Genomic DNA, 20,315 nt, shown 5'->3' with positions numbered 1-20,315 from the left:
CAGGATGATAAATACTAGTCATTCATTTATTCACCCATTCATTCATTCAGCAGATATTTATTAAGCACCTACTATGTGTCATGCACCATTGTTAGTTCTTCAAGTAGAGCAGTGAACTAGATGTAAGCGGTTCCTGTCCTCCTGGAGCTCATACTTTAGTGTGAGTAGATAGACATTAAGCAAAGAACCAGACTCAAAAGAGAAAGCCTTTTAGATGGTACCAAGTGCTATGAAGAAAATAAATAGGGTGTTGGGATTCAAAAGTGGCTGGGGGAGAGGGTGATTGGAGGCTATTTCATTATTAATAGGGATTAGGAAGGGCTTCTCAGAGGAGGTGGAATTTAGCTGAGACTTGAAGGGGGAACACTTAGCCATGTGGAAGAATCAGAGGGAAAGTATCAGGCAGAGGGAAGAGCAAGTGCAAAGGTCCTGGGGCTTGTTGTGTTTAGTAATACTACTACTAATGATGATGATGGCATTGGTGCTGGAGTGGACAGTAAGGAGTGCTGGAGTTGGCAGGGGTCAGGTCATACTGCCTTGATGATGACCACTGTAAAGATGTTGGTTTTGGGTAAGCTCAGGCTCCTTTGGTAAGAACAGAGGAGGGAAGTTTCATACCATCTGGAGGAATTCAGAAGAATGTCAGAGCCGGACTCAATGGAAGAAAGAATTAGCCAAGAAGGCAGTCAGGTTAGGGAATAGCATGTGCATACATAAAGAGGCATAGGAGAACATGGGGCTTTCCAGGAGCTGCAAGGAAGGGTTACCTGGAGAGAGGTGAAGATGAGGCAGGAGAAGGCCGGCCAGGCCAGGGATGAGAAGGCCCATCGGGGTCAGAATAAGGTGCTTGGTGATAGGCCGGCCAGAGGCCAAGTGGAGCAGAAAGAGAGCAGTTACTAACGCAGGGCCAAAGATGAGGCTTCGAGCGGCCCCTAGTGGACATTTTGGAGGGGTTGGAGAGGATGTGCTGGAAGCTAGGAGACCAGGTAGGAACCTGTTGCAGCCATCGGAGCAAGACCATTAAAAAAAAAAAAAACCCAAACTTTTTTATGGTTAAATATATTTAACAAAATTTATCATTTTAGCCATTTTTTACATATGTTATTCATTTCATTAGATACATTCATGGTGTTGCGCAGCCATAACCACTATCCGTTTCCAGAACTTTCTCATCACCTCCAACAGAAACTCTGTCCCCAGTGAACCCTAACCCCCCATCCTGCCTCCTCCCCCTGGCGCCCTCTGTTGTACTTCATATCTCTGTGAGTTTGCCTATTCTGGATACTCCAGATAAAGGGAGCCATACACTATTTGCCCTTTTGTGTCTGGCTTATTTCACTTCGTGGAATGTCTTCAAGGTTCATCCCTGTTGTAGCAGCTGTCTGAATTTTCTTCCGTTTCAAAGTAGAATAATATTCCATTGTATCTATAGTTCACATTTTGTTTAGCCATCTCTGTTGATGGACCATTGGGTTGTTTCCACCTCTCGGCTGTTGTGAGTAATGCTGCTGTGAACATGGGTGTGCAAGTATCTGTTTGAGTCCCAGCTTTGAGTCCCTTTGGGTGCATCTGCCCAGGAGGGCAGCTGCTGGATTGTAAGGCAGTTCTGTCTTTAACTCTCTGAGGAAGTGCTAAACTGTTTTCCACAGAACTGCACTACTCATTGTGCGTCCTCACCAGTAATGCACGAGTGTGCTAATTTCTCCCCACCCTCACTAACACTTGCTGTTTTCCATCTTGTGGTTTTTGTTTTTGATAACAGCCATCCTAATGATATGGAGTGGTATCTCACTGTGATTTTGATTTACATTTCCATAATGGCTAGTGATAGTGAGCATGTACTTGTATCTTCTATGGAGAAATGTTTGTTTGGATCCTTTGGCTATTTTGGAATTGGGTTGTTCTTTTTGGTTGCTGTTGAGTTGGCTGTAGGAGTTCCTTATATATTCTGGATACTAATCCCTTATCGGCTGTATGGTTTACAAATATTTTCTCCCATCTGCGGGTTGTTTTTTCACTTTCTTGATAATGTTCTTTGATGCACGAGCATTTTTTAGTTTTGATGAAGACTAATTTATGTTTTTCTTTTGTTGCCTGGAAAATAATTTGTAAAATTGACATGTGATATGCATATAAAAAAGAGCACATATCTTAAGCCAGATGGCCTGGGTTTGAATCCCAACTCTGTTACTTAGCAGCTATGTGACCTTGAGAGGTTAACATCTCTGCCTCAGTATCCCCATCTGTAAAATAGGGGTAATAAAGGAACATACTTATTAGAAATGCAGTGAGGTTAGGGGCACCTGGGTGGCTTAGTTGGTTGGGTGTCTGACTCTTGATTTTGGCTCGGATCATGATCTCAGGGTTGTGAGATTGAGCCCTGCATTGGGCTCTGTGCTCAGCATGGAGCTTGCCTGGGATTCTCTCTCTCTGTCCCTCCCTCTGCTCATGTACTCTGCCTCTCTTAAAAAAAAAAAAAAGAAAAGAAAACATAAAAAGAAAAAGAAATGCAGTGAGGTTAGATGAATTAATGTGTGTAGGGTACTATGAACAGTAGTAGGTGTCACTTTTTAAGTTATTACTTGGCTGTCATTACTATGACTGCATAGTATATATCGACTATCGGCTAGAGAGTCATCGTGCTAAGATTATTCACTGTATAGCATTATTCCACTGTCCCATTTAATCCTCACAAACCTCAAGAGATGGATATTCATTGTTTCCATATTGTAGATAAGGCTTGAGGCCTTCTGTGGCTTGCTGATTGTCATTTCCTGGTGCTTTTTGCCAAAGCAACCTCACTATATCCTGAAGTACTAGGAACATGCCCATTTTAGAGATGCTGAGCCTGAGGCACAGAGAGGGGATGTGACTGAGCCAAGCATACAGTGAGTTAACTACAACATCTGGATTGATCCCTGGCCTGTGGATTTATCCCTTGGAGCTGAGGAGACGGGTGGGTCTTTGGGGGGGCAGGCTTCCTATATGGAAAGTGGAGCTGGATTTTGTTTCAGTTGTGCCACTGGTGTTCCCGGGGACCAAGACGTTGGCAGGCCCCCAGCCAGGTGTCCACAGGAGGCTGATGAACGGTGGGTCTCCTGTTCTTCTTGCAGAAACCTCCCTATTGGGGCCCGACGGGCAACCCGGTGCGCCCCCTGGTGGAACTGCGCAGGACTGCGGGCGCTGGGGCCGCCTCTCTGTGGGGATCCTGGTCCAGGAGGGAGTTAAACCTTTTCTCTGTGTTGGGGATCCCTGGGTGGCGCAGCGGTTTAGCGCCTGCCTTTGGCCCAGGGCGTGATCCTGGTGACCCGGGATTGAATCCCACGTCGGGCTCCCGATGCATGGAGCCTGCTTCTGTCTCTGCCTCTCTCTCTCTCTCTCTCTCTCTGTGACTATCATTAAAAAAAAAACAAAACCTTTTCTCTGTGTTAACCCCTTGCATTTCTCCCCTGGGAGAAGAATCGGAGGCCCAGCGGGGTGACAAGGATCTTCGTAGTCCTTTTGTTTCTCCTCCCTGAGAAAGTATGTCGAAACACCGTTGCCAGTAAGAATGATGTTAATCCCTTCCCTGGGTGAGAACGATGCTAATCCGGAGCAGGCTAATCTGGACTTGACTCTCATTGTGTTTGAGAATATAAATAACAAACGCAAGCCTTTTCCCCTGCTAGTAGTCACGAGTGCTTGTTTCACCTGTCACAACCCACTGAGACTCACCAGTAGGCCACCCTGCTCTGGCGACGTTGCTGGATCCACTCCTGTTTCTGCCTTCCAGGGTGCACACAGCTGCATTTGCATACATGGACTTGGACACACTCCCCCAAACAGGAATACACCCTGCTAGACCCAGATCCTAATCTGATCTCTTTCTGCTGCCAGTCCGTGGCTTTCGACAGCCAGCTCTCTGAGGCTCACTTTCCTCATCTGAAAGGAGTAAGAGAAGTCAGCTCTGTGCCCCACACAGGCTGCCATGAGCACGTACGGCAGACGATGAAAAGCTGTCGGTTGCCAAGCAGGAGTTAGTAGTCGAGGACCTCGGCAGTCTTTCTAATTCATTCTAGAAATGTTTGCTGAGCACCAACTGTGCTCTAGAGAGAAGTCAGATTCACACCTTTTCTTGGAGGATAAAATACCATCTGCACTCAGAATCCGATCCAGCATCCATATGACAGTTTACAGGACTGTGTGTGTGGCCTGACTTCTCTCCCAGGACATGTCCTATACTTATTCCACTCAAGACACTCTGACCTTCAGAATATTCCCTTAACATACATGACAGGTGTGGTTCTGCCCCAGGGCCTTGGCACATGCTGTTTGTTCTCCATATTCCCTCTTCACTTTCCTCTTCTCAGTTCATCTCTCAACTCAAATGATACCTCTCAGCCTGGCCTTCCCTGGTGCCATGTGTATAGAAGGACCCCTGGCCCGCACTATTCTCTCCCAACGCATCCCTTGTCACATGCAGTATCTTCTCATTGCCCAGTGTCTGCCTCTCCCATCAGAATGGAGGCTCTGAGAGGCAGGGAACTCTGAGTGCAGTGCCTAGGGCATAGTAGGCACACAACATGTAGGTGTGGGATGAATGAAGGAAGGAAGAAAGGAAGGAAGGAGGAAGTACCCATGTTTTAAAAAACATTTATTTATTTATTTATTTAGAGAGTATGTGCACACAGGAGGGGCTGCGCAGGGGAGAGGCAGGGGGAGAGGGAGAGAGAATCTTAAACAGACTCCCCACGCAGCACAGAGCCCTACGCGGGGCTCGATCTCACAACCCTGAGATCATGACCTGAGCCGAAACCAAGAGTCAGACACTTGAAGCAACTGAGCCACCCAGGGCCCCATTTTTTTTTAAAGATTTCATTTATTTATTCATGAGAGACAAAGAGAGGGAGAGACATCAGCAGAAAGAAGCAGGCTCCTCACAGGGAGCCCAATGTGGGACTTGATCCCAGAACCCCGGGATCACACCCTGAGCCAAAGGCAGACATTCAACTCTGAGCCACCCACATACTCCAGCGGCCCCATGTTTTAAAGATTTTATTCTTTTAGAGCAGTTTAAGAGTCCTCATAGATATATCCTGTATACCCCCTGCCGTGGCACAGGCATAGCCTTCTGCATTCAGCCTTCTGCACCTGAGTGGGACAGTTGGCATAGTGGATGAACCTCCAGTGACACATCATCATCACCCCCAGTCCATGATTTACATTAGGGCTCACTCCTGGTGTCCGGTCTGTGGGTTTGGGCAAATGGGGGATAATAGGCTAGATATTCATCGTTATGGTGTCGTGCAAAGGAGTTTCACCCCCTTGAAAATTCTCTGCTCTTCCTGTTCATCCCCTCTCCCCAACCAACCACTGACTACACTGATCCATTTACAGTCTCTGTAGCTTTGCCTTTTCCAGAATGTGCTATAGTGGGAACTATACAGTGTGTGGCCTCTTCAGACTGGCTTCTTTTACTTAGCAGTATGCATTAGAGGTTCATCCACGTCTTAGTGGCTCCTGGGTGGCTCAGTGGTTGAGCGTCTGCCTTTGGCTCAGGGCATGATCCCAGGGTCCTGGGATGGGTCCCACATCAGGTTCCACACAGGGAGCCTGCTTCTCCCTCTGCCTGTGTCTCTGCCTCTCTCTGTGTGTGTCTCATGAATAAATAAGTATAATTTTTAAAAAATCCACGTCTTTGCATGGCTCAATGGCTCATTTCTTTTTTAGCCTTGAATAATAATCCATTGTCTAGATGGACCACAGTTTATTTACTCACTCACCTGCAGAGGGACATCTTGGTTGCTTCCACGTTTTGACAATTGTGAATAAAGCTGGGATAAACATCCGTGGGCAGGTTTTTATGTGGACCTAGGTTTTTAGCTCCTTTGGGTAAATACCAATGAGTGCAATTGCTAGATCATGGGGTAAGAGTGTGTTTCGTCTTGTACCCTATCATTTTTTTTCAGTGTACAATTCTGTGGCTTTAAGTATACTCCCAAAGTCATGCATCCATCAGCCAATTTGAAGATATTTTCATTACCCCCAAGAAATCAAGCTTCCCTTAGCAATCAATCATCAGTCCCTTCCTCGATAATGCTTCCATTTATCCAACCCTGGATGTGCCAGGCACTGCGCTCAATTCATTCTCATGGTGACTCCACAAGGTGAGACTTTTTTTTTTTTTTTTAGATTTTATTTATTTATTTGAGAGAGAAAGAAAGAGAAGCAGACTCCCCACCAAGTAGGGAGCTAAGGAGCTAGAGGTTGAGGCTCGATCCTGGAACTGAAGGATCATGACCCGAGCCAAAGGCAGATGCTTAACAACTGAGCCACCCAGGCACCCTAATAGGGACTATTCTTGCTCCCATCTTCCAGATGACAAAGCTGAGACCCGGAGAGGTGAAGTCACTTGCCTGCATCATTCAGTTAGGAGGTAGTGGAGCTGGGATTTGAACCCACATGGAGCCTGTGCTTGGCAGATCTCACCTGAATTGGATATTTCCCAAGCTCTAGACATTCTCCTATCACCTTGAGTACCATGAATCAACCGGACTAATATTTAGCTAATATTTTACTTGAACTTGACTCATTCTTTTTAATATAAACCTTTATTGAAATATGATTCACACATCATGTCATTTGCTCTTCGAAAATATACTGTTCAGTGGGTTTTGGTATGTTCACGGATTTGTGTGACCAGCACAACAGTCATCCTTAGAACCTTGTCCTTACTCCCAAAAGGTAACTGAACCCTTTATTTTTTTTTAAACATTTTATTTATTTATTCATAGAGACACACACAAAGAGAGAGAGAGGCAGAGACACAGGCAGAGGGAGAAGCAGGCTCCATGCTGGGAGCCTGACGTGGGACTCGATCCTGGGTCTCCGGGATCACGCCCTGGACTGAAGGCGGCACTAAACCGCTGAGCCACCTGGGCTTCCCAAAGCTGAACCCTTTAGCTGAGGCCCCCCATCCTCTGTCTCCCCTCCCCCAGCTGTATGCAAACATCATTCTGTTCTCGGTCTATGAATTCACCTGTCCTAGGAACCTCAGATAAAGGGATTCACATGGTATCTGGCCCTTTTTTTCTTAAATATTTTATTTATTTATTCATGAGAGACACAGGCAGAGACATAGGTGAGGGAGAAGCAGGCTCCATGCAGGGAGCCCAATGTGGGACTCGATCCCAGGACCCCGGGATCACGACCTGAGTGAAAGGCAGATGCTCAACCACTGAGCCACTCAGGCGCCCCGGCATTTGTCCTGTTGTGTCTGGCTTCTTTCACGCAGTGTCCAAGGTCCATCCATGCTGTAGCGTGATGGGTCTGAACTCCATTCTTGTTTCTGGCTGAATCGTATGCCACTGTCTGGATAGACCACATTTCCGTTATCCATTCGTTGGTTGGTTTCCACTTTTTGGCTCCTGTGAACACTCCTGCCACTTTATCAACCCATTGTCGGGTTTGATTTCAGCGTCTACCTGCACTTACTGTGTATTTGTTTTCCAACAAGGAGCAGCATTGCAGGGTTCTTGATTCCTTGAGGGAGCTCCACATTGTGCAAAACCGATGCTTAGTCCATGTTTGCTGAAGGAGTGAGTGAGGGCAAGAGTCAAGAGCCCCCTATGGGAGGCAGATAGGCACCCAACCAGCTGACCCCAGGAAGGAGTGGGTGATCAGTCCCCCCAGGCTTGGTTTTGGGGGGGGCAGAAAAGCTCAAGGTACAACCCAAGCTGGGTGTTGATGAGTGAGTAGGAGTCTGCCGGGTAGGGAGAGGCAGGAGGGGCAACCAGACAGAGCGCCCATGCTGAGCTGGGCTGGACAGCCTATGGTACAGCAGTGACTTGTCCCTGCCACATCATTCCCGGGATGGGGGTGGGGGGCACCCCTGTGCTCTCAGGACGGCCCCTCATCACTGGGCACTCTGGGGCTCGGAGGGAAAAATGGAGAATTCAGTGGCAGGGACAGAGTTCCCAGGACCAAGCCCCACTCCACCTGTCCCGGAGATCTGGCGATTCTTGAATGCCTGGCTCAGATTCGTGCACCAGGGTCATCCCAGGGCTTCTGAAACCAGATTTACAGGCACGTTGCCTCTGGATTCTGCCTCAGGAGCTGCAGCCAGAAGGCAGGCTGGACAGAGATGGGGAATTAGTGACAAACCCAGAAGAAGGGGCACGTGCTGTTTCATACTCCAGCCTGTCCCTGCGTGTCCAATGTTTCAAGCAAAGCCAGTGGTCTTGATTTTTTTTTAAAGATTTTATTTATTTACTCATGAGAGATACAGAGAGAGAGAGAGAGGCAGAGACACAGGCAGAGGGAGAAGCAGGCTCCATGCGGGGAGCCCAATGTGGGACTCAATCCAGGACCCCAGGATCACACCCTGGGCCAAAGGCAGATGCTCAACCGTTGAGCCACCCAGGCATCCCAAGTCGTCTTGATTTTGATGTGAAATATCACCAATTATATTTTATTTTTTTATTTTTTTTTAATTTTTATTTATTTATGATAGTCACAGAGAGAGAGAGAGAGAGAGGCAGAGACACAGGCAGAGGGAGAAGCAGGCTCCATGCACCGGGAGCCCGATGTGGGATTCGATCCCGGGTCTCCAGGATCGCGCCCTGGGCCAAAGGCAGGCGCCAAACTGCTGCGCCACCCAGGGATCCCGAAATATCACCAATTTTATATGTTGAAGCAAAAAAAAATTTTTTTTAAAAAATTCAGTGCTGGTGAGGGCAAGTGGGTGGGTCAGGCCACACCCAGCCGCCTTCCCTTAACACACCAGGCAGCGGCAGCTTGTTTTACACCCATCACCTGGCTGAATCATTGCCCTAACTCATGGGGAAGCTGAGGCTGGGGGAAGGGAAGCGGCTTGGCCCAGGCACATACAGTGGGCAGGTGCAGGTGGGATTCAGTGCAGGCCTGTCCAACTCTGGTGGCATCCAAAATGACCTGAGTGTCCTCTAGAGGGCTTTCTAGCTGCAGTTGCACTGTTTTGTCCCTCCTCCTCGAGTCCCTGTCCCTGTTCCTTGTTCCTGGCTATCCTCCTGACATTTAAAAAAAGCACCATTTAGAAAAAGGAAAAAAGGAAAGAAAAGAAAGGCACCATTTTCCTTGTGCAGTGCTCAAAAATGACCACTAGAGGACGAAATGGAGCTGAGCTAGTTCCAACCTTTCCTTTTATTTTTAGTTTTTAACCCCTTCTGCACTAGAACCTTCACTCTGAAAACACCACGCCTTCCGCGACCACTTAGGTTTTCTTTTAACACATGCCACTGATTTTGGTACACGTGTCACTCTGTTCCGTGCTCTCTTAAGTCGCTTGTCGGTTTTTATTTCACCAGCCTTGCATCGAGGCTCCTGGGCTGCAGTGGGGACGGTCTCCTGCAGCTCGCACAGCCCCTGGCTGCCCCATTTACCTTTACCCATGACGTTTCCCTTCTGAAGAAATTAGTTTTTGGGGAAAAAAAGGAATTCTGTTTTTATTTTATTTCCCAAAGGAGTGTAGCATACGTGTGTATCTGAGGGATGTGGATGTAGCCCATCGTGAGAGCCCTGTGAAGATAGAGATGGCATTTCTGATTTATGCAGAAGCATCTCTAGAGATGCAGAATCTTCTACTTGAACATGGGGTCTCTTGAGAAGGGGGACATTCGGTCAAATTCCAAGACTTGGTTCCATGCCACTTCCTCTAAGAAGCCCTCCAGGGTTGCATCCTTTCCTGTGAACTCCAGGCCCTCTAGCCTCTGGTGCTGCTGTAGTGCTTCTCTCCCCGTAGATCATAAGCTCCCTGGAGGCAAGGACCATGCCTCACATGGCCTTACTCAATGTCCCCACAGCTCCACGGTTCATCCTCAAGACGTTCAGTGCCTGAGCACTGGCCTTCTGCTGGGGGCTTTTGTGACACCATCTCACCCCACCCTCATAACAGCCCTGTGAGGGGAGACATTACCATCAGCCTCGTCTTATGCCTGAAGAAACTGAAGCACAGGGAGGAGAAGCAGGCCGTCCAGGGTGATGCCGTGGGCAGGATCGGAGTTGGGGTCTGAACCCAGGCTTGTCTGAGTGCAGAGCCCTGCTCTAGACAGCTCCGCACCCCCTCTCCTTGCAGGTGCTCAAGCAGAGCTGCAGGAATCAGTGGGGAGGGAGCTCTCCAGCTGGGGTCTGGGGGCTGCCGGGGCACACCTGCCCATGCCTCCCCTCCTCTTTTTTCTCCTCCTTCTCCAAAAGCGTGTTGGAATGTAATCTGCATGTCCCGAAAGGCACTCATTTGAACTCTACAGTTTAATACTTTTTAGCGGATTTATGAAAGTGTACAGCCGGCGCCAGGGCATTTTCATCTCCCCCGAGAGAAAACCCCTACCAGTTAGCAGTCAGTCTCCACGCCCCCTGCCCTCCCCAGCCCCTGGCAACCAGGACCCACTCTGGGTCCCTGTAGCGTTGCCTTTTTTGGACATGTCCTGGGTCCTGGGAGTGGACTCACACGGCGCTGTGCTGTGCCGAGCAGGGGGCTTGGGTGCAGCCAGGCTGCAGCAGGCATCGCTGCGCTTCCGTCCTTTGTGTTGGGCTGGCTCCTTCTGGTCCACGGCCTCTTCCCTGCCTCCCCCACCCTCACTGCCCCTCCGCAGGTGGACGGAGCCCTCTGGGGCTTGCCAGGCAACAGCCAGTCAGGCTGGGCACTCACCAAGGGGTGAAGAATGTCCTATTTTCCACCTCCCTCCCCCCACTGCCTCCCAGTTGTGCATGTTAAGTGATTTCCAACATCCTGCAGATGATGACTCCCTGTGGGTTGGTTCTGCCCTGGCCGGATGGGCTCAGAGGTGCCTTTCCGAGAAGAGGGCAGAAACCCCCCCCCAAGTTGGCGGGGTGACCCCCAGCTTGGGCTCCTGCTTGTTCCCTGCTAGCCAGGGTGCTGAAGGCAGAGTGCCACTATCCAATCACAGCCCCAGAGCCCCCGGCTCTGAGCAGGTTCCACAGATTACTTGTTTCCTCTCCCCAGTGTCCTTGTGGGGCAGGCACCGGCATCCCCCCTCCAATTTACGCTAGGAAGCCGGGGCACACAGGGCTTAGCCAGCCCAGTATCACGCACCTAGCTAGCACTGGGATGAGGACTTGAGCCCAGACTTGTTCCCCGGCCCCCAGGCTGCCTCTCTGAGACCTGCTGTCCCCTCCCTGGCTCTCCATTTCCCCCTCCGACAGCCTCCTGCTCTGTCTGTGCCCTGAGTCTGTAGGAGGCTGTCAGCTTCTGGAGGACAGGGCCATGTGTATGGCTTCCACGGGTCCCTTTTGGTGGCGGACAGGGTGCTGTGCGCACAGTAGGTCTGCCCTCGGTGGGTGATGGGTACACAGATGCAAGCGTCATTTCCTTGTCAGCGAGACTAAGCTCTGGGAGAAGTGGGAATATTCAGCCCTTTGGGATATGGTTACAGAGCACCTGCTAAGTGCTGGGCTGTGTGCCAGGCCCTGCCTGTGGAGAGCACACAGCCTCATGGAGGAGACAGGCTCTCATCACACTGAGCACCCTAACATACTCAGAGAGGGGGCTCAGTGAGTCATGCTTCCGTGGAGGGCTTCCTGGAAACATCCCGTTTTTTTGCCTTGGGCTTGAAAGATGGTCAGATCTCCTCAGATGGAAATGGCATTTCTGAGCGTAGACCCTGTCTGAGCAAAGGCTGGGAGGTGGAGGGTCCCCCGTACTTCAGGAATGGGTTTGGCTGGGACAGTACCTGGAGGCTGTGTGGCTAAGGGCATTGAAGGCCGAGCCAAGAAGCGAGGCACACTGCATGGACAGCAGCAGGCTTGGGGGGCAAGCAGGCCCCTCTGGTGTCTCAGGCCCCGTGCCAGCACCGTCTGGCACAGGGCCTGGACACAGTAGGTGCAGCGGGAGCGTGTGAGGGATGAGCAGGCTGCGTTCCTTCAGGGTGGTCAATTGAGGTATGTGTCAGGGCCGGGACATGGTCCACACCTGGGTTGTGGGGACCAGGAGGAATGTGGTGGATCTGGTCCCCAGGCAGCACCATGCAGTTCTGCTCTGTCCCCGTGGGCAGAGGTGCAGGCCGATGGGCTAGGTGGTCCCATATTTCTAGAGGAGCTGGAGATCTGCATCGCTACACGCACTTCTTCCGAGGCTTACATGCTGGCACCTGTATTCAAATACAACAACCTAGCATGCCTGCCTTCCTCCCTCCACCAAAATCACCCAATACCCAAACAAAATCACGCCTGGGGGGCGGCCAGTTTTCATCTCCCTTCGCAAATGCAGATGGCAATTTTCGCGACCTCCCATCCCTTTGGGGAGGTTTCTGCTAAGCTCTGATCTCTCAGGAGGGCTACATAGTTATACATTCAGTCTCTGTTTGAATGAATGAATGACATTAAGAAGATTGCCCCTGGGTGGCTCAGTCTGTTAAGCGTCTGCCTTTGGTTCAGGTCATGATCCTAGGGTCCTGGGATCGAGTCCTGCACCAGGCTCCTTGTTCAGTGGGGAGCCTGCTTCTCCCTCTCCCTCTGCCCCTCCCCTGTTTATGCTCTCTCTCTCTAAAATAAATAAAACCTTAAAAAAAAAAAAAGAGTTGCACCAGGACCCGCTGTGGCCAGGTGTTACACTGGTTCATGGGGAGACAGGTGGCCCAGGGAGGGCCCTTGGGCTTAAGGGATTGAAGGAGAGGCAGAGAGAAGCAGCAGGTTCTGCTGAAAGAGGCGCTCTGGGACCCCTGCATCCGGGGGGCTGTCTTCAGCCCAGGCCAGGGGTTGCCAGAGGGGCCAGATGGTTAATCTGAGGGTAGAGAGCTCAGCTGGAGGAGGAGGAAACCAGGCGAAGAGGAGGGGGGTGTCTTCACTTTCTAGGACTGCTGTAAGGAGCCACCACATCCTTGGTGCCTCAAAAACAATACATACTCTCTCTTTTGAAGCTCTGGAGGCCAGAAATCTGAAATCAAGGCATCTGCCTGGCCAGGCTCCCTCCAAAGATTTTAAGGGAGGCTCCCTCCTGGGCTCCTCCAGCTTTTGGTGGCTCCAGGCCCTCTATGGCTTGTGGCTACCTGGCCCCAGTCTGTGTCTCTTCCGTGTAGTTGCATCTTCTGTTTCTTACAGCGATACTAATTAGATTTAAGGGCTTACCTGGGTCATCCAGGATGACCTCATTTCAAGATCTTTAACTTGATTACATCTGCAAAGCCCTATTCCTAAACAAGGTCACATTGACAGGTTCTGGGTGGGCATATCTTTTGGGGGCCACCATTCAACCCGCTGCAGGGAGGAAGACTGAGGAACGGCCTGAGCAAAGGCCTCGTGGGTGCGTGGCTCGCTGGGTAGGGGAGGGGCCAGAGAGGAGTCGGGTGGTGAAAGGCAGGCAGGAGCCTGCGGTGGGAGAGATGGGAGTTCAAGGGATGCGTGTGGGCAGCGGGGGTGCCTTTGTCACCTGCATGCAGGTCGCACCCCTGCCAGGTGGAGACAGGTCCCATACTAGGGACTGACCCAGACTAAGTAGACGTTATTTCTGGCCTGGAGTAGGGGGTGCTCTTGGGGGCATGCCCTGGTGACTGTGACTGTGACCATCCCTGGGCTGGGCCAGCTGGGATTTGGGGGATTCCAGCTTTTGTGCCTGCCCACCCCCACCTGCCTGGTCTTGGGTCTGCTCCGTCTGCATCTTGGACTTGCTGAGTCTGATATTTTCACTTCTTTGTTTATTCTTCCCACCCTGTCTCCATCCCCACCCCTGCCCAGCTCTCTCCCCAACTGTGCTCTGTTCTCTTTGTCCTTGTCTCTCCCGCCATCTGTCTCCTCGCCTTCTCCGACTTTCTTTGGGTTCCTCCCTTTTCCTGCCGGTGCCTCTCCATCCGGACTCTTCTTCACCAGCGAGGCTTTGTGCTTGGGGACCATGTGCCCCCTCTCCCGTCTCTGTCATTCCCCTTCTCCTTGCCTCCCACTCCTCTCTGGATCCTCTTCCTTGTCAGGCCGGTGGAAGACCTGGTGTGAAGAGCTGGCCCTCAGCAGCCTCCACTCACGGAGGCACGGCGGTGAGGGATAGTTAGTCGGCCAGGGCACCCATCCTGCGCTTCTGTTACTCAGGCGTTACCGTTGTTCAGTCAGCACACTACACACACCCTGGCCACACAGCCAGCCAGCGGGCGCCAGTCCCCCACTGGACTGTTAGGCAGCGAGTGAGGCCACATCCTCTGGTTGTGCCTTCAGGACTCGGCTCTCTGGCTGTGCCATCAGCTGGACCGACCCTCTGACTCTACCATCAGCCAGTAGTCAGCTAGCAGGGCCCGGCTTTCTGGCTGCACCATCAGCCGGTCAGGCAGCAAATGGGGACACTGGCTGTACCTTCAGCTGGATCCTCAGCTGGGCCCAGCCCCCAACCATCAGGTGGGCAGTGAACAGCTGGGACCCATTGCCTGCCGGATGTGGGGTGCCAAGAAGTGATGAAGCCATAGGCCTGCCTTTGAAGAGCTTTGAAGTTCACCCCATGGTTTCCTCTGCTGCTGAGCTCAGCTCTCCCCATGGTGTTCAAGTGGGTTTCCTGTCAGCTGCTCAGCCCAGCAGCGGCTTGTGGAGCTGGTGTGCAGTGCAAATGGGCCCAGGGGTCTGGAGGGTGGGAGCCCGGCTCTGAGCCAACCCCTCTGCTGAGAACCCTCCCTCTTCCTGGAGAGAGGGAGCAGGCCTGCCTCAGGCGTGGCTCTGGCTCTGGGGTGGCATGCTCCCTGTGCCCTGGTCTCTGGTGCGGACCTAAGCCGGAAAGTGGTCTTGAGCAAGAGGCCCTGGGCCTTGGTAGCCACTCACCTGCTGCAACTCCCTTTGCCTCTTGGAGTCTCTCTTTACTCATCTGACTGGTGGAGATGATAACGCCTCCCCCATGGAAGTGCCGTGGGAATGAAACTGGATATTTCAGTATTATTTATATTCAGTATTATATTTCAGTATTATTATACTTCACTGAATTTGCAAAACCCTGAAATGCAGAGATAATCCATCCCATTTTACAGAATGGTTAATGAGGCTCAGGGAGGTACAGGGACTTGCCAAGATCAGTCTCTTTCGAAGGAAACATCCAAGAAAGGTCACCTGGGGGGGGGGGGGGCTGTCCTTAGACGTAGGTGTAATTTGCATTCTTAATCTCTGAGAATGGATGCTTCTCCCAGTCCCTCCATCATGTAGCTGGCAAGTGGTGGTGACTCTGGGAGCCCGTCTCTCCCTTCTTCAGCAGCCCCACCACCTGCAGGCGTGGACAGAACCCAGAACTTGTCTTGGGGAGCCCCAGGTTCCAGATTTGGCTCAGTTTCCAACTTGCTGTGTAACTGTGACCAAGTCCCTAGCCTTCTCTGGGCCGCAGTTTTCCCCCTCTGCAAAATGGGGACAACCAGACCCTCCTTCCAGGGCTAGACACTTAGCTGAGCCAGAAGGAACTTGATCGGAGCCAGGAGGGGCTGTGCGAACTGATGGCATCCATCTGAGTTGATTTGTTTCCCTTCAGTTGTGAGGAGTTGGATGGGGGAGCTCCCTCAGTGTGTGGTCGGGGGAAGAACCACACATGCTTGTACTCACACGTTCACACACTGAGACCCACACACATACACAGAAGTGCATGCACACACGCACTGATGGGCTCTTCCTGCCACACCGCTGAGACACCCTCCATGCCCAGAGCATCTGGAGGTGGGGAGAGCCCAAGGGTCCTGACAACTCAGCTGGGTTTGGGAGGAGCCGCCCCCGGACCCGCCCCCCTGGACCAGCCATCTGAGATGTTCCAGGCAAGGCTCACGGGACCTGAGCAGTGACATCCCCACCCCAGAGGTGGCCGTGGCCATTAGCAGGGCGTCTGGCTGGTCCCCTGGCTGCCAGCCGGCCTCTGAATGATTCATACCGCCTTGAACTTGACTCCGGCGTGAGCAGCCAAGCGGGAAGAGCCTTCCCCATCCAGAGAAAAGCTGGAAGTGTGCACAGTGCCGGCAGCAGAACCCCAGGGCACCTGAAATGGAGTATTATTACTGCCCCAGCTTGCTGAAGCTCCTACGGTACCTCTGGGTGAGTGTGGCCGCCTGGACTTGTACTTTCTTTTTCTTTGCCTCATGCCAAGTTGGCTTTTGGGTTCTGTCTGGCAAGCAGCGTCTCTGTTTTCTTGAGAAACGGTGGTGGTTTCAAGGTGGAGGGAGTGTTGGGGAAAGGGGGGGCCGTTTGGTTTGGGAGGCAGAGCAAAGAGAGAAGAGCAGAGTCCAGACTGTAGTGATCACTGCTTCCCGGGAGCCGGTCACAAGTTTTCCCAGTCCTCGAGAAAAACAAGAAAAACAGGGCCACCCTCTAGTGAGGTTTTCTGAAAGTGACATTTCTTTGATTTAAAGGGCGAGTCTCTATTCTGAAATTATATCCCTCTTGCCTTTGTGTGTGAAAACATCCTGTCTTTTAGGAGATGAAAAGAATAGATTTCATTTCCCTTTCAATGAACTTAGCAAAAGAAGTTAGGATCCTTGCATTGCATTCTCTCCTCTTTTATAACAGAGAAAAAAACCCCCACAACTTATCCTGGTGAAATGCCAGTCTGGGAACCCACGCACAAGGAAGCGCTTTGTGGGGTACAGCGCGCTTTTTCAGATCTTGTTCTCATTCTGAGACTGATGTGTTTTGTGTGCCCTGGGAAGTTGCTTGCCCTCTCTGGGCCTCTCTTTCCTCGTCTGTGAAACTATGGGGTGGGCGGGAGGCGATGGTGGGTTAGGTGACATTCATCAGGGCTCCCTGAACAGAGGGGCTTGGCGGAGAACTGTCCTGAGTGGGGCTTGGAGTTTTCCAGAACATTTTTCCACCGGGTTGAGGACGCCCAGAAGGCAAAGACTTGGGAAATTTTATTTATCCCCCCACTGAACGTTTGCAAATATTTCAGATGCCTTCTCACCCAGGGAATTTTCCGGAGCTCCTAAAAATACAACTTTAGGAAACACTGTTCTATCCTGGTCTCTCCCCCAGCGTCTGTGCTCCCTCCCCAGCGCCCCAGGGAGCAGCTGAAAAACAGGAGACCCTCCCAGTCCGCATCCTGTGATCCCTGATGTTTGAGTATTGTCACATTTTAAATGCAAGGCGACATTTATTGACGTGTCTTAGCTTTTTTAAATTATAAAAATAACATGGGGACACGGTAGAAAATTTGGAAAATCCTGAAAAGCATATAAATGAAGGTAGAAAACAAGCCACCCGTGATCATTTGGGTCTTTGATTTCTCTCATCCACTGGGTTTTGATGACCTTATTGTGTCCAGGTGTGTGTCAGGCTCTGGCTTTGCTGTGAGGGAGGCTGCAATACTGTGGTTTATGGCAAGAAATGCATATTTGGTCTTCCTTCCCATCTCTGGTAAGTAAGATATTTCCAAGTCCTGTGAGCTGCTCTAGCAAATTAATCAAACTCAAGGAGGAGGTGGTGGGAACCCCGCCCCCACCCCACCCCCCAGCCTGATCTGAACCCTACGTAGCAGGCAGCAGGTTGGTCGAAAGCACAGGTGACAGCCGAGACTTGCGATTGGCATCTGAAATGAGGGGGCAAGCTTGCGGGACCGTGCCCTTAGCCCATGGGATCTGCTGCTGCCTCCAGACTGACAGTGTCAGAATTGAGTTGAAATTGTAGGACACCCAGCTGGTGTCAGAGAACTGCTTGTGGGTGTTGGGCGACAACAAACAAACATGTTGGAATTGGTGTCAGAATCAGAAACACAGAGATGACCAAGATAGAGATGCCCAAGATACGACCCATCATCCCTGGGAACTTGGAGCTCCGTGTGGGAGCTGGTCACATCAGCAGGCACTTAACACACACTTCCCAGCAGCAGTTGGGAGCTAGGATCAGATACTCAATGTGCAGGGGTGAATGAGAACCTTGAGGGGACCCAGGCTGTGCATAAGAAATTGGGACAAAGGCCACATGTGTGTTAGGGGGAGGTGGCACACAGAGCTGTGGACGACTCGGTCTCAGCTTCCCGGAGGCTGTGCTGGGGGATATGCCGGAGCTGGCAGGTGACGCTAGGGTAGGGCAGGGGGAAGGTGTGCCGGGCAGAGGACACAGCCTGTGCAGAGGGCTGGGGTGGGCGGGACAGAGGGCCAGAGCCACTGGCACGCTCAAGACCCGTCCCAGGAACCAGTGTGAGCTCACCCTGGCTGGCGGGAGATGGGATGCTGTCAGCATAGGTGGACAGAGACACAGCTCCCTACCTGGCTTTGCCCCAATCTCTCTGTGTCACCTTGGGCGAGTCTCTGCTTCTACAAGCCTTAGTATACCCATCAGAACCATGCAGGGGTATGGGGTGAGGTGGTTTAGAAGGTCTTCTGAGGTGTGAAGCCCAGAGATTTCCAGTCGCTCACCTGCCTCCTGCGGGTGGCCAGGTAGTGCAATGTGGAGGTACCGTGTGTTCTCACTGCTGGCTTTGCACTTACCTGCAATCTTTCCATCCTTCTGCTTCGCTGAAGACAGCCTGGCGCACGTGTAACGGGATGAGCCCTCTGTCTGGAAATTTAAGCTAGAAGCTCTTGCTTATTGAGCTTCTGAGAAAGATTGGGAACATGGAAAATCCTCAGGCTTCAGATCTGGATTGTAACAGAGCCCCGTAGCATTGTGCAGGCTGCTTCATCTCACCAGACCTCAGCTTCCTCATCTGTGAAGTGGGGACATGCCATCTTCCTCATTTGCTTTGTTGGGAACATTCCTGTGAAACCTCTAGCTTATTTCTGAAGCCTAGAAACTGCTCCTCAGCAAATGTTAGCTCTTCCTCTGTCCTGGAAACCTACTGTCGGACTGAGGATGACCAGCTGACCACTGCCTATTGCACAGGGCCCGGAGTGGTGGTGGGCAGGGGGGAGGATGTCTCTCCCTACCTCTGCTACAGATTCCTACTCCTTCTCATTCATTGTCCCGTTATCCTATGTTTTTTTTTTTTAAAAAAGGTTTTATTTGTTATTTTAGAGAGAGTGCAAGGGGAGGGAGAAAGGGAGAGACAATCTTCAAGCCAACGCCTTGCTGAGCACAGAACCTGTCACAGGGCTCAATCCCAGGACCCTGAGATCATGACCTGAGCTGAAGGCACACGCTTAACTGACTGAGCCATCCAGGCACCTCTTGGTGCAATACTCTTAGAGAAATGATTAACTTTCCTTCAGTAGTTCCCATCCAGGGGCACTTTTGACCTTCAAGGAACACTTGACAATACCTGATGGCATTCTTTGACTGTCACAACCCAGGGGAAGGGGGGAATGCTACTGGCATCTGGTGGGTAGAGGCCAGGGATGCTGCTGACAACCATCCTGGCATGCATGGGCTGGCCGCCTAGCCCCCAAACCCCACCACAGAGTGAGAAAACCCTGCTTGCATTTTGCCCATAGGGGATCCCTGGGTGGCTCAGTGGTTTAGCGCCTGCCTTTGGCCCAGGGCATGATCCTGGGGTCCTGGGATTGAGTCCCACATCAGGCTTCTGCATGGAGCCTGCTTCTCCCTCTGCCTGTGTCTCTGCCTCTCTCTCTCTCTCTCTCTCTCTCTGTCTCTCTCATGAATAAATAAATAAAATCTTAAAAAAAAGAATTTCACCCAGTGGGGCAGGGGAGACTATGGGCTGGTCCACTTAGTACTGGCTGTCCACATCTTTGGACGTGCCCACTGATAACATGAACACTTGGCCACATCCCTTAAAAACACTTTGTAGACATGATGTTTAATGGCTGCTTAGTATTGGCGCTTGTCACCAGCCTCGATGTATTAGGTCTTCTCCCGTAGGTGGACAGGAGGCGCTCCCAGGCATTCGCCTTGTGCATCACTTGGTCGTTCTCAGCTTTAAATCAGTATTTTCTGCCCCCCCTTGAGTTTGTGAGTGAAAGAAGTGGGGGAACGCTTCTCACCTCCTCCAACTAGTCCAAGGTCTCGTACACAGCTCTCATCTCCCTTCCCCGGCATTGAATATTCATTCCCTTTCCTCCTTTGTGTGGGGGAGGCAGGGGTGCTCTCGGGGGGCTGACACCTGTTCTATGCAGTGTCCAGTGTGGACAGCACCAGTTAAACACATTTCAATCAAAAAAAAAATTCAGTTTTTCATTTTTCATTTAAATGCCAGCTAGTTGACATACAGTGTGATATCAGTTCCAGGTGTACAGTATCATGATTCAGCACTTCTGGGCATCACCCTGCGCTCATCACGACAAGTGCGCTCTCAGCCTTAAATCTTTATCTACTTTTCAGTTTATTTTGTAAGTCAGCCTCTTAGGGACCAAGCATGGGCTGCTCTAGGTTTCTGCAGACTTGTCATTTGTGGGTGGGATGTCGGTGGCTTCCTGTCAGTGGCCCGAGTCCACCAGCCACATACCTGCCGTTCT

The 20,315-nt window shown here is 51.3% G+C and overlaps 1 protein-coding gene across 5 annotated transcripts in view; it reads left to right on the top strand.

The window, feature by feature from the left end:
* Positions 1-20,315, top strand: part of KIAA1671 (KIAA1671 ortholog) — a 201,878-nt gene that overhangs the window by 83,911 nt on the left and 97,652 nt on the right. Inside the window, exon 1 of one of the 5 annotated variants that reach the window (XM_055322903.1) lies at positions 15,085-16,005. The exons of the other annotated variants lie outside the window; for them this stretch is intronic. Within the exon in view, the coding sequence (XP_055178878.1) occupies positions 15,955-16,005 (51 nt within the window). The 5' untranslated portion in view covers positions 15,085-15,954. Of the gene's footprint in view, positions 1-15,084; positions 16,006-20,315 lie in introns of those variants that run through there. 5 annotated transcript variants of the gene reach the window in all.

Source organism: Nyctereutes procyonoides, unplaced genomic scaffold (assembly GCF_905146905.1).
Source record: "Nyctereutes procyonoides isolate TBG_1078 unplaced genomic scaffold, NYPRO_anot_genome, whole genome shotgun sequence".
In the NCBI taxonomy this organism is placed as follows: domain Eukaryota; kingdom Metazoa; phylum Chordata; class Mammalia; order Carnivora; family Canidae; genus Nyctereutes; species Nyctereutes procyonoides.
This window is presented reverse-complemented; position numbering and strand designations above follow the sequence as displayed.